Genomic DNA, 13,642 nt, shown 5'->3' on the forward strand with positions numbered 1-13,642 from the left:
GACTCCATCTAGGAACTTCAGGATCACACCCTGAGCTGAAGGCAGATGCTCAACTGCTGAGCCACCTAGGCATCCCAGGCTAGGTCCATAATTTGAAGAGCTAATACTTCTTTCATCTTCTTGATAAAAGTAAACTGGTGAATTTTGACTAACTCTCTGAGATTTCTGGTTGGTGGGATGAGAGAGGGATGCTTACCACGTAGATCTAAATGAAATTTTTTTCCTCCCCCAGAAAACGACGATTTATTTATGATGCCAAGAATTGTTAATGTGACATCATTGGCCACAGAGGGAGGTTTGGTAGATATGGGTGGCAGCAAATATTCTCATGAAGTTCCTGATGGCAAGCCATCTGACCACCTGAAAAGTACTATCAGGAATGATGATAACTCCTTTGAAGATTCAGGTAGAATCTCTTCCAGAAGCAACCATAGAGATGGCAGAATGGCATTGGGTCCAACACCAGTTTTTCTGGCAAATAAAGATTCTGGTTTTCCACAAATAGTTGATGTTTCCAGTATGCAAGAAGCACAAGAGTTCTTACCCAAAAAGATTTCTGGTGAAGTGAGAGGTATTCAATACAAGTGGAAAGAGTGTGAATCTAGACGGGAGAAACCAAAGCCAAAGGAGTCTACGTTTCATAAATTGAAGATGAAAGATCTCAAAGACTCAAGTATAGAGATGGAACTGAGAAAGGTAGCATCTGCTATAGAGGAAGCAGCGCTAGATCCCAGTGAACTGCTAACTAACATGGAAGATGAGGATGATACTGATGAGACACTGACTTCTCTACTCAATGAGATTGCCTTTCTTAATCAGCAACTAAACGATGACTCTGTTAGCCTGGCTGAACTGCCCAGCTCAATGGATACAGAGTTCACAGGGGATGCTCGACGGGCTTTTATCAGTAAGCTTCCTTCTGGTAACCGAGCAACTTTCCAGGTTGGCCACTTGGGAAGTGGTTTGAAAGAGTTGCCTGATGTGCAAAGGGAGAATGACTCTGTCAGTCCTCTCCTCTTGCACTTGGAAGATGATGACTTTTCTGAGACTGAAAAACAGCTTGCTGAACCAGCCTCTGAGCCAGATGTCCTTAAGATTGTTATTGACTCGGAGATAAAGGATTCCCTCCTTTCCCACAGGAAAGCCAGTGATGGAGGGAAGAGTACTTCTGGCATCCCTGCAGAGCCTGAAAGTGTGTCCTCGCCTCCCATCCTACACATGAAGGCTGGTGTAGAGAACAGCAGCACAGATACTTTGTGGAGGCCTATGCCAAAGTTGGCACCTCTAGGTTTAAAAGTAGCTAATCCTTCTAGTGATGCAGATGGTCAGAGTCTCAAGGTGATGCCTTGTTTGGCACCTGTAGCTGCCAAAGTTGGATCGGTTGGACACAAAATGAACTTAATAGGGAATGACCAGGAATGCCGGGAGAGCAAGGTGATGCCTACACTGGCACCTGTTGTGGCCAAATTGGGCAACTCTGGGGCCTCACCAAGTTCTGCAGGGAAATGAACTTACTTGTCCTCAGGCAGAAGCCAGGCTATGAGGGAAACCTCCTTTCTCTGTAGGCATCTGTTTATTTGTGTCATGGAACTGTGATCCTTGACTTTGATGTGGTGGATGATGGTAGAGAAAGGGGGGTAGGGTGCTGACCTCGATATTAGAAATTACTACTATGAAATTCTGATCATGTTAAAATGTGTTACCTCACTTGTGGTGCTGGGTCTCCTCATCCTCTCTAAGAAGATGTGATCCATTACTGAACACGAGGTGCCCCTCTTACCCAAGGAATTCATAACAAGACTCTAGGTCCATAGTGGTTCCTAGTTCTTCCCTCCCAGAGAAAAAGCTGCTTGAGACTTTGGAGTTGCTATGGGCTGAACTGTAGTGGATAGCTTTTGTTTTAAGTGGTTTAAGTCTGAAATCCAAGGAATGTGATGCACTTGTGTGAAGGGATTCAGAAGAGAGAGTTTTTAGTTGGTGTTTCAAGAGTAGTGGGAGAGACGATGGGTACCATGGAATACCAAAGTGAAACACTTTGTGTCATTCAGCAAAATTTTCTCTTTCATATCCCAAGTAGCTTCCATTCCCTTATCTTTTCAATCAACTATAAATCCAAGCCTTCTGGTAAAGTAGGAATGCTTTTACAAAAGTGATTATTTTGAGATGTTAAGGAAAGTACTAGTTCTCCCTTACTGTCTGGGTGTTGAAAAGACATTTCACAGTACCAGGGATTTCTACCTGGAAGACATATTTTGGAAGTAGGCATAGAGGGAGCCCTCCCCTTTTCACAAATCCCATCACTCAAGAGACAGCTAAACTGAAAAGCATTCCCTGCCCAGACCAGAGACAGTGGCCAAAACAAAAATTGTGGGGCTGGATGTTTCCTAAATCAAACCAGCCTCCTGGTGCTTGAAGGTTTCATTCACTATTACCTGCACAGGATGTAAAGAAAAGAAAAGTCACAGTAGGCACTCTTTACCAGGGAAATGAGGCAGTATTTGAATCACAAGATATATTTTTTATTATCTGCTACCATGGATTCAATGATCTGTAGAGCTTTTTCACTCATTAGCTGTCAGGGTATGAAGGACTGACAGCCTGTAAAGATAAAGATATTTATATTTTTGTATAGTTGTTTTCATAGATTTCTCAAAGGCTGAAGTTTTCAACCTAGAAGATGAGATTTGTATTGAGTATAGAAATGATGTTTCCTATCTAGTTTGTAAATAATCATGGTGCACTTGAGGGGTCTCTTGGAAACTCCTGGGGGCAAGAATCACTATTCTGAAAATGTATAGATTGGGATTTAGCTGCTGCATTTTGCCTTTCTTAAATAATTATATTTTGGAATGTAACCCCTGTTCTGTCTTCATTGACAGGATTTGCTTGTGTTGTGAAACACTAACACAAGAGCTTCCAGTGCCTGGGCTGTGCCTAGGTGATGCTATTTCTTCTGCATCTCCCCCGCCTCGCCCCCCCCCCCCCCCCCCCCCGCCTTCTTTATGCCAAATCCTACTCAACATATCTTCAGACGTAGGTTGTGAGACCAGCTTTGAAATGGTTCTAGCCAGTGAATTAGTACTTCCATGGTTGGTACCCTTTCTAGTATCTCTGGTAATCAGCAGATTGTAAAAGGGTGGAAAAATTTCCTTTGCAAATTGCAGTAAGAGCAAATTCTTTGTTGTTTTTTTGCTACTTGCCTTTCTAGACCTGTGCATCAGCATTCGACCTTCCCTCCCTTAAAGGTTTTTGAAGAAGCTTGAAGTAGGTATTGAGTGCCTGTCAGCTTCTCATGATCCCTACCACTCTTTACCCAGCAGATTTCATTCAATGCCTTAGCCAAGGAGTCCAGCACCTGTCTCCCCTGCTAATAATTGTCCTTGGAGATCCTAGTACTTTAATCCAGGTATAGCAGTTTCCCATTATTAACTTGCTTGCCTCGTCCTCACATTTCCTCCTGACTTCCCAAGGCTCTTGTTATGGCTTTTGAGGGTCAGCCAAGGAGAAGGCAGGTGAGTGAATAATCCTCAGGAAAAGGACCATTCTGATTCTGAACACTGTTCCCTTTTTTAGAAGAAAATAAACAGGTATTAATCGTTCTTGATGGGAAGATATTTGACATAAGATTTGTTGTACAAAGATGGAAATGATGATTCCAGGTGTTTAAGAAAGGCTGCAGATGTCATTACGAACTCCCAAGATAATGGTTATTTTCAAGACCTTAAGAGGGCTAATTTGAAGGAGGGCTCAGTCTTCAGAACAATCCTGCAGTCTTGACACAAATCTCAAATCTCCAAAAACTCCTACCCTTTAACCTTACCCCAGGACAAACTGATCTATGAAAATGACTTGTGTGATTATGAAAGATGTAGTTGAGTGAGAGGAGTTGAGAAATTGGGAGGATAGTGAGCTCTCACCCTAACACTATAAGAAGCATGATCTCAGTAGACCAATAATTCGCCTTTTTATACATCTGTAAATAAATGGAATGTTTTTAAGAATATAATTATGTCAGATTTAGCCTTTTCTTTTATATATTAAATATATATCTTTCCTTTTCTGCTTTTGAAAAATGACTATTTTTTTAGACATAAGAACAGAAGAAGTTTGGTGAGTGGAAGGCAGAATGTTATAACTTGAAATAAATAAATCAGTTATAATAATTAAAGCAGGATTTGGTGTTGGGAGGTTTGTGCTGAGTTGAGCAGAGAAATCTAATGCCCTGAGTCATTTGAGAGAGGTGTCACTGAAGTAATTTTATCATAGGAATTCCTTACTGTTTTCAAAGTTTCTGACATGCCATTTGGGGGAGATTTTTGCTAATTGTAGCATGTTTTACATGAAGACTTCCAAAGTTTTATACAAATTGACAGCAAGTGTTTGTCTCAAGAAGTTCTACAGTGAAGAAAGGCTAGCCTCATAATAATGTGTGCAAGGTAATACACATGTTACCTTAGAGAATAACCAGACATAAACACAGTCTCAGGGGCTAAGGACAATAAATGTTCTTAAAGCAAGGTACATGTTAACTAACTACTATCCTGATTCATAAAAAATTTTTATTAAAGGAGTTCTTTAGACATTGAAACTACTCTAAGATCACGAATAGATCAAGTCCATTTATATAAACCACGCCAATTACTTTGGGTTAATTTATAGTAAATGCAGGGTTTTCCCCTAGAACTATGGATGAAATACCTGAGAAGCCCTTCTGTAACAAATTTGAAAATGTTTTGAACACAGATGTAAGGAAGATAATCCATATATTATTTGTGGCAGTGTTTAGTAGTATGTTTTTAGTTTTTTCCCTCTTCTAATTATACTGGTTAAGATAATTGAATGGGATCAGGTGAATTGAGTGGCAAATGCACTTTGAAGACGGGTCTGAAAAATGGTGATAACCCTATTCCTCACGCCCGGATGAAAAAATGCACAGAGTAGGCAGCACATTTTCGGGTACTTTTATAGAGAATGATGGATAAACAAGAATCTGAATACATTACTTGCACATAATTGTTGATTTTGAAGAAAATGCTTGTAAGGGCATCAAATCTTCATGTTACGGTATTATCTCTAATGAAATACTACGTGAAGGCAAATGGCTGGATACAGAGAAAATTAAAACAGTTATACAGACTCTCTCACTGCCATTTGGAGAAAAAGTAAAAAAATAAATGCATTTTTGAAACTAAGAGGGGAATAATTTGATATATACAACTTGAACTGAGGTATGATTGTATATTAAGTATGACTGAACTGCTCTACAGAGATGCATAAGTGTTGAGTAATAGTGTGATGGAGGCGTGCGTGGAGAGTGAGGCGGCTAAACCATGGGATGATTTGGGAATTTTGAGACAAATCTAAGCTCTACTGAATTCTTCTATCGTTGCAAACTCTACTGTTAGAAGAGATTTTGTTAAATACGAAAGCAGTCTTGGAAGCATTGTTTTGAGATCCATCCTGTTTTCCAACTGCAAGCGTTGATCTCAGCTGTCCCACAGTGCCTTGCATGTAAAGGTGCTCAATAAATATTTGTACTGATGAGCAAATGTTTACTCCAGCCTGTTAGTTTCCCAGGATCTTAAAATTGCACCTTTTTGCATGTTAAGCCTAGGTGAATTTTAAAATCTGATCTAATGAGCATAGTGCAAAACAGACAATTATATGCATCTATTCCTAGACATCTATGATTTTAGAATCTGACAACCATGTATGTTGAGGACATATATAAGCAGAATAAAAAGTGAAATAGTGTATGGATGGTGAAATACTTATGTAAGGGTCAACTGCATTTGGGGGTTGGGTTGGCAATTACTTAGTTTGGAGACTATGAGCGCTTTTATTGGTACTGGACCTAGGACTATTGTTTTCTGAGGGATTAATTCATGAAGCATGGGAACAGCCTACAGCTTATTCCCACATCGACAATTCCAAAGCTGCATGATACCTAGACAAATGTACTAAATGGTGAAGAATTAAAGATACGTGGTTTTGGTTGGCCTTAGACTGGAAGTATCCAGAGTCTAGATTTAGTTACACTGTTCTCAGTTTTTCAACTACATCATTTTAGACAATGAAAGGAGCTTGGATTTGCCTCTACAACTTTAGCTTTCAGATGAGAGTGATTTGGGGAACATTTTCTCTTAAGGGGCGGGGGTAAACCAGGCTAACTTTGGATGGAAAATGACCAATGTGCACTTTGTAAACCCATTCACCTGGGGTCACAAGTGATGGAAGAAAACAACTAGTGGACACAAAAATGATACGGAGAGAATTAGGGACAACTCGAGGGTGGAGGTGGCAGTTGCTGGGGTCATGTAATGCACAAGTAAGGACAGCAGGTGGCACCATTTATTAATGTAAAATTCGTTCCTACCCCCATAGAGGTAAAATAGAGTAGCAATGTATTGAAGGAACCAACTCCCCATTTAATACTCTTGTGGTTGACCCTTGCCTCCTTCTTTAAAATTTGAGAAATAAATGTGAAAATCCCATTTTATGTTGCATTATGTCTGCAGTGTGTGATGGAAGAGAAGGAAGCCTCATGCCTGGTAGCTTTTGCCAGTTGGTCGTCCAGGAGGTGACTTTTTAAATTTTTGTTTCAACTTGTGGGCTTTTCAGATCTTGTTTTTAATACAATGGCTACAATACACACAAGTAGGTACCTCTTTTGTCAGAAAGCTGTACAAGGGGCACCCACAGCAATGGGTTTAGGGTCAACCCCTGGGTTCTAAAGATTTGGATAGGGTGACACAAGATCTATATCGGCGAACGCTTTGGGATCCAAGTCTTTTGGTTTACGTAAACCTTTTCGTAGGTAATTTCTTGAAGTAGTAACGAGGCCAAGAGGCTTCTAGAAAACAAACCGAGGCTGAGACACCTACGAAGCACCTATGAAGTAATATGTAAAAGAGTATCTGTCCGTGCGCGCCACTCTTCACCCCCACAACGGACTAGAAAAACTATACCACTAAATCTAGTGCCGGCAAGCTTGAAGGTGGCCTCGCTAAAGTAACAGTACCGAGGAAAAGGAGTAAATTTTGACAAAGTAGCTAAAGATCTGGATCAATAAAGTCCTTGTTAACTCCAGGTGAGAGCGCGCGGTGGGACACTGGATCCTAAAAAGAAACATGCTATGAGGAGCATTCACTCATCTCGGGTTTCCTCACACCCCTAAAAGCTCAGCTGGAGGCTGTCCTCTCCCGCCCCTTTTTCGATCGTGGCCAATCAGGTCGCCCAGTTCAAAACACTTGTTCTCTAGAGTCATTTCACGAAGTCAGCGCGCCGAGGAGGCGGCGAGCAGAAAACGATTCTAACCGCTTTAAATCCCAGCGCTTGGGGTGGATGGAAGCAGAGCCTTGTAGTTGTACCTCAACCTTTTAATTGTGAGCTAGGAATTAGTTTTGGCCCAGGTCCCTCAGGCCTATCAACTGCCACCCGCAGCACCTTGGGGGCGTGGCTACCGCCCCGTGGGGGCTCTGGGCCGTGCATTTCCCTGGAGCGCCAGGCGTGATAATACCTTAAAAGGCTGGTTCTCTAAGTTCTGAAGCCACGTCCGTTGACCTTCCTTTAGGAGCGCACCCCGCGATTGTACTGTGCGGAACCTTCAGTTTCCCAAGCGCCAGCTCTACTTCCTAGGCCCTTTCGTTGGCTCCGCCTCCGTAAGCCTTACTGGCCCACTCTCAGAACGCCCTCCTCGCTGCAGGCCGCACCCCTTCGCCTCGGCTCCGCCTCACCAGCCCGTAGCTTGGCCCAGGCGGTAGTTCGCGTTTTGAGCCGCTCGTGCCACCATAGCTGCTGCCGCCGCTGCCGCTGCGGAGCAGAAATCGCCGAGCGCGATGCCTGAGGGCGCTGTGAGCGGGGTGGCCCCCGCGCCCCGGGGCTGGTGAGGCTGGGCCCGAGCGGGGGCGCTGGAGAGTAGCTGGGGCTGCTGAGGGAGGTGAAAGGGAAGGGTCCGGAGCCCCCGCGGAGGGCCTAGAGCGAGCTCCCGAGGGTCGGGGGTGGGGGAGGGAGGCTCCCGTGGCAGAACGGGTTGCCGGGCCACGGCGAGCCCCGCCGCGCCGAGTGTCCCTGCGGCCGCCGGCTCAGGTGTCCAAGCCCCGGGCGGGACTCCTCCGTGGCTTCGGCGGCCTCCTCTAAAGGACACCGCAGTTGCCATGGGAACAGTTGGGAATTACGGGAGACCAGACCAGCCACTAGCCCTACCAGGGCCAGTCCCATCCCTCAGGCTACACGCCTCTGGCAGGCGTGGGCCTGGCATTTCTTTGCAGCTCAGGCCTTTTCTCCCCTCTTGCTCCTGGGTTTGTCCTTCAGATGGTTGCAGGGCTTGAAGGCAGGTATGAGGAGAAGGGAGAGGGTAATGCCTAGAGATAAGAACTACAAACACGGCTCGGCAGAAGGTAAGGTGGCCTCTGCCATCTCAGGTCAGTGGGAGAGCATCCTGGAAGGACCTGCGGAGTCCAAAGGCAGTGCCGCTTTTGAGACAAGTTCCAAGACTGGGCCAGGAACTGTCCCCGGGGGCTCTTCATCATGATGGCTATGGAAGGGTCGACAATAACCAGCCGGATCAAGAACCTGCTGCGATCGCCATCCATCAAATTACGCAGGAGTAAGGCGGGAAACCGGCGAGAGGACCTCAGCTCCAAGGTGAGTCCTAGTATTGGGAGGCACCCCTTTCTAGCCCTCCCCTCCTCCTCCTCCGTGTTCTTTGGCCTTCTTTTTTTTGGAAAAGAGGAGAACCAGAAGCTCCTGTTGGCTCTACAAGATCAAGTGTGCCCATTTCTGCCCCTCAAGGAAGGAGTGGTTTAGTTTTAGGCTAAAGGGTAAAGAGCAGGAGGAGTGGACATGCCGAGATTTCTCCACAAAAAGGAATAAGAGGAAGGCAGCTGGGTTTAGTTGTGGCCTCACTACGAACTAAGACTCTGCTTGGGGAAGCCAGTTCATAACTGATGACTCAGTTTCCCTTTTTGGAAGAGAGTAGTGGGACCATGTGAAGGGCTGAATTGTGACTAATGTAGCTGTAGGTGTTAGTGTCACAGCTGAGGTTATGCAAGACGGTAGTAGCAGAAAGAACACCTAGTTTGAGGAATTGGCTTGCTAAATGCTTTTGCCTGGGGTCAAAACAAATTTGTCTCTTCAAGAAGCCTAAATTAATTTAACTGGAGCCTCTTGGCAGCTTAGGAATGATAACATGCAAGGAGCCAAGTATCTGCCAGCAAAACAGCCCTCCTGGTTTGTCCTTGAACATTTCCTGTCTTATTCACTCTATGCCAAGCGCCGCATCCCATCCTGCTGCAGAAGTTCCTCAGAGACCAGTCCCTTTCTATCCCCTCACTTTATGCTTTCTTCAACTTCATTGAGCCCTCACAACTTGGGGACTACAATAGTAGACTCAATTCATTTAAACCTTGAAGGAATCTAGGGCTTTCTTCCCACAGGATCAGACTAGACTTTTGTGTCATATTAGCAGCCTATAAACATGGTAGCCTTGTGTGGTACAGGATTGCTATAGGGAGATGCATTGGAGACAGCAGCATTTTATTGCCTTACCTGTATCTCTTCAGAGGATGAGAAGAGCCAATGAGGAATGATTTAGAGTGCTCACGTACAACATGGAAGGATTCTGGGAGGTCTCTGTTCAGATCTCTGTCCTTTAACAGAACCTTGCTTAGATGTGGTCAGGAGAAGAGCTTTCATCTATATTTTCAGCAGAGGTCTTATTGAATTGAAATTAGTCACAAGATTCCGTGGCAGTAAAGATAGTGACCTTTTCAAGGACTTTAATAGGAGTTCATTGTTCATATTCTCCAGAGGTAGGAGAATGAGCTTGGAACTTAGAAACTGTCTTAGATTTGACTCTCTTCACTCATTTACTGTGTTGGATCATTTTTAGTACTGCAAGCTCTCTTGTTCTTGGCTGGTGATTTGACAGTGACCACCATTATTAAAGCAATCTTCTCATTATGTTTTGCCCTCCTTTTCTGGCCAAGAATGCTATAGGTAGTAGAAATGTATAATGGGCGTTTATTCTTCAGTGTTAATACTTACTATAATTTTGGTCTGGAATCCAGAAGTTACAGTCACCATTTTTTAAAAACTTCCCATATCACTCATCATTATGCACTCAGCAGATGTTTATTATGTGCTTGTTATGTATGGAATCAGTGATGAATAAAAACATCCTTGCCATCAAAGATCTTGTGGCTAGTCAGACATATAAACAAATAATTACAACTTGGTATGTTAAGTGCTGTTCTAGAAGTAAGTATAAAGGTGTTAAGGGCAGCACAGAGGAGGGAACCTGTCAGCTTAGGGGAATTAGGAAAGACTTCACAGAGGTAGGGACACTTGAACTGTGAGTCCTGAGGCTCATAGAGAAGAGGAGAAGCTCTCTAGGAAAACAGTGAAAAAGAACATCCCTGTGGCATCACCATTAAACATCCCTGTTTCAAATAGGAATTCAGTGTTTCAGACTGCTTTAAATGGCTTTGTTTGTCCTAGAGCTGTGAATGAAGGAAATACTTAGCTGAAGTTGAATGAGTAGTCTAACAGACTTGAGTAGTCTAACAGAGCAAGAGTACTGGTGTCTATCTTAACATCCAAAAGTAGATGCTGTCTTTGTGTGCCCAGGATCTGGCAGATGCCGGATTCCCTACACTCCTTATTGAAGTCCTGACTTAAGACAATTCTAAAAGTCTGCCCAGTAGTAATCTGCATAGGACCTGATGTATAAAGCTTCGTGAGCTGCTCTAATATGTGGTGGCTGTGGGTAATCATGGTAACAGTCAGATAGCTTGTGATTCATGGATAGCTAACTCTGAAATAAAATTTAAAGACCAAAAGATGTATGCCTTTGAGGATGGGGAGGAGAGGATGAAGAAGGAAGTGACAGAGGGCCTTTGTGCAGCTCTTACCTCAGATGGCCTGCTACTTTGAGTCATACTGTTCCTCCTGTCTAAAGTAGCCTTTTCACCAAATTCTCCATTTACTTTTACATCCAGCTCTACATTTATTGGAGTCACGGGGATTTCTCTGAGTAACCCCACTACTTGGAACCAATCTCTAATTGTTCTTTTATGTATGTCGCCATTTCCTAAGGTTCTTTATTTCTTTTACATTACACTATTAAGTAGAGTGTAAGGTATGCAGTAAATCCTAAGTGAATAAATGAATGAAAACAATTTAATGATGTCAGATATATAGAATAGGGATAAACGTGGAACTCCAGAAGAATAGGAAATAATCAGGAGGAGTTTTGTGATGTTTTTAAAGAAAAATTGAAATTAGGAATAATAAAATGTCGAAAAAAAAAAGTAGAGATGTAGTCAGCCTATTTAGGAACGAAGGGCACAAGTGGGGAGGGGAAGTGTATATATGCAGAAACTAGTGCTCATTAAAGACTTTTGACTCAGAAGAGACTTACTTAAAAATACAGTTGAAATATGGTTAAAAGCTGAAATGAGAGCCAGTAAAAATGGGGATTGAGAGTATTGATTGAGAAATGGGGAATTGAGAGCTAAGATTTGTATTAAACTCTAAGGGAGGGAAGGAAGTCTCTACAATGAGATACAACTACAAAAGAGTAATTTGAGGTTTTATTGCCAGATCTGCTGAGTCTTGATGAAGTGCAACTCCAAGTTACCAGTTGTAAACACCCTTCGAACTTCAAATTCTGGACAATTGTCAGTTCTGCCTTTCATCTCAGCTGAGGCTGTGTTTTCCTGAAGCATATGTGTGCTCTGGGTAGCTAGCCCTCCCCCTCTTTTCTTAAAGTTTCTCGAAGATTTTTATGTGGAGGGAGCTGGGTCATTTTTCTGTTTTAACAAAGGACAGAAATGGAATGAAGCTGAGCCAGCACGATGTAAGTTAGGGATACAAAAGGATTGCCTGTCTGGAGAGTTGTTAGATTTTGAAAAAGTAAATGAAGAGGTTTTGAAATCCTCCTCCTCCTTAATAGCCATTTGTCCAATCTGGGTTATGTATTATTCCTCTAGAAACAATGGGGAAGATGACTTGCAGCTTTTTTCTAGTTCTCAGTTTTTATGGATACAAGGTCTAATGTATTCTTTCTCTTTTCTCTCTCTCATTTTTTCCCAAAATTTTATCATGTCTGGTTGTATGGTAGTGCTTTGAGCCTTTTAATATGTGGCTCTAAGTAGAATTTGTGTAGGGAATTTTCATGGAAGAGAAAAAACTGGGAATAATCTTAATTTTAGCTTTTGCTTAGTGTTTGAGTCCAGGTGTTAGTACTGAGACGCTTTAATATGCCTGTTTGGTAGTGGGAAAGCATATTCATTTTTTTTAAAGATTTTATTTATTTATTTGGGAGAGCACACACTAGAGAGAAGGAGAGAGAGAGAGAGAGCACGCACAAGCAGGGGGGAAGGTCAAGGAAGAAGCAGACTCCCTGCCAAGTAGGCAGCAGACTTGGGATTTGATCCCAGGGCTCTGAAATCATGACCTGAGCCAAAGGCAGATGCTTAACCAACTGAGCCACCCAGGCACCCAAGCATATTCATTTTCAAAGCATTGTGGATCATTGGCTCAAGCTTGGTGGCTCAAGCATGGTGGTTCTTGACTCAGGGGAGGGGTCAGGACAGCAGTAGGAATATTTTTGCAGCATTTTAAAAACACTTATTCCTGGGCCCCATCCTAGCTATCTGGAATCGGAAGCTCTGGGGTAGTTGGTATATATGAAATTGGTAGTTGTGTATATATGAAGTTCCACCAGAATCCCATTGCTGTGTTACAGACCTGTGGCTTAAGTGCTAGGACCCTGAAATCTGTTGGCTTCATACCCAAGTCCTCATTGAGGCTTCTTGATGGTATAGAAAGCTAGCCCAGTAAGCATACTCTTCTCCTTAGGTAAGTTCTTATCTCCACTGAGTCTATTAGACTGATGGCTCTGTAAACTATTATGTCAGAGATGGATCTGAGTGAACTGCCCTGTTGTAGGGTCAGATATGAGGAACTGATAATTGCCTTACTAAGACAGATTAGCAGGAATTTCCTCTGTGGGTAGGAATAGGAAACTTTATGAAAACATCTTTGAGTCCTGGCCAGTTTTTTATGTCATCATTCCACTACCCACTACCCTTGGCACTCATAGGAACCTAGAATCTTTAGTGTTTAATACATACTATCTGGGCTCTCTACCTAGTATTAGATGGCCAAGGGTAGAAAGCCTCTGTGGGCAGAAGCCTGGTCCCTCACCTGCCTTTGTGAATGACCTTGAGCAACTTCTTACTGAGTTTTCTATCTCTGATATATTCCTCAAGTTAGGCGTGTGAAGTGTCTGGAGATCCTCGGAACAGGTGGTGTACAATGAAAAGTGTGAGGTGTCTCCTGGTTTTGTTCCTTTGATCTCAGCTTCATTTCTTCTTCTGGTGCCTGCAGCTGCCCTCAGCCTTCAAAGTGATTCTCACTGGAGAGAGCGGGTTCTTGTCTTCCCAGTGCAACTCCTCCTTTGCTGTCTAAAATAGCTCAGCCTCTTAAGTTGTCTTGCAAGCCTTCCCTCATCTACTTGGTCCCCCTCATTTCAGAGTCTAACAGCCCTGTGGCTTTCCAAGTTTCTTTTCCCTCCCTCAGCTTGTAATTTAAGGCAAGTTTCCCCTGTTGGGTCAGTTTGAGTCACTGTCTTATT

General features: G+C 43.2%; 2 protein-coding genes and 1 long non-coding RNA gene across 19 annotated transcripts in view; 2 read left to right on the top strand and 1 right to left on the bottom strand.

The window, feature by feature from the left end:
* Positions 1 to 5,754, top strand: part of MGA (MAX dimerization protein MGA) — a 172,703-nt gene extending 166,949 nt beyond the window's left edge. For 7 of the 9 annotated variants that reach the window (XM_038580129.1, XM_038580128.1, XM_038580131.1 and 4 more), the window contains one exon: positions 233 to 5,754. In XM_038580129.1, the coding sequence (XP_038436057.1) occupies positions 233 to 1,509 (1,277 nt within the window). In that variant the 3' untranslated portion in view covers positions 1,510 to 5,754. The remainder of the gene's footprint in view (positions 1 to 232) is intronic. The other 2 variants (XM_038580132.1, XM_038580135.1) reach the window with 1 other exon arrangement.
* The window catches only part of LOC119866873, a 35,753-nt gene extending 27,685 nt beyond the window's left edge, over positions 1 to 8,068 (bottom strand). The window contains exon 1 of one of the 2 annotated variants that reach the window (XR_005381529.1): positions 7,520 to 8,068. This is a non-coding gene — a long non-coding RNA (uncharacterized LOC119866873). The remainder of the gene's footprint in view (positions 1 to 7,519) is intronic. The other variant, XR_005381528.1, reaches the window with a different exon arrangement.
* MAPKBP1 (mitogen-activated protein kinase binding protein 1) overlaps positions 7,730 to 13,642 on the top strand; it is a 50,420-nt gene continuing 44,507 nt past the window's right edge. For 7 of the 8 annotated variants that reach the window (XM_038580136.1, XM_038580143.1, XM_038580138.1 and 4 more), the window contains exons 1-2: positions 7,730 to 7,885; positions 8,424 to 8,646. In XM_038580136.1, the coding sequence (XP_038436064.1) occupies positions 8,530 to 8,646 (117 nt within the window). In that variant the 5' untranslated portion in view covers positions 7,730 to 7,885; positions 8,424 to 8,529. Of the gene's footprint in view, positions 7,886 to 8,048; positions 8,337 to 8,423; positions 8,647 to 13,642 lie in introns of those variants that run through there. The other variant, XM_038580137.1, reaches the window with a different exon arrangement.

The sequence above is a fragment of the Canis lupus genome, chromosome 30, assembly GCF_011100685.1.
Source record: "Canis lupus familiaris isolate Mischka breed German Shepherd chromosome 30, alternate assembly UU_Cfam_GSD_1.0, whole genome shotgun sequence".
In the NCBI taxonomy this organism is placed as follows: domain Eukaryota; kingdom Metazoa; phylum Chordata; class Mammalia; order Carnivora; family Canidae; genus Canis; species Canis lupus.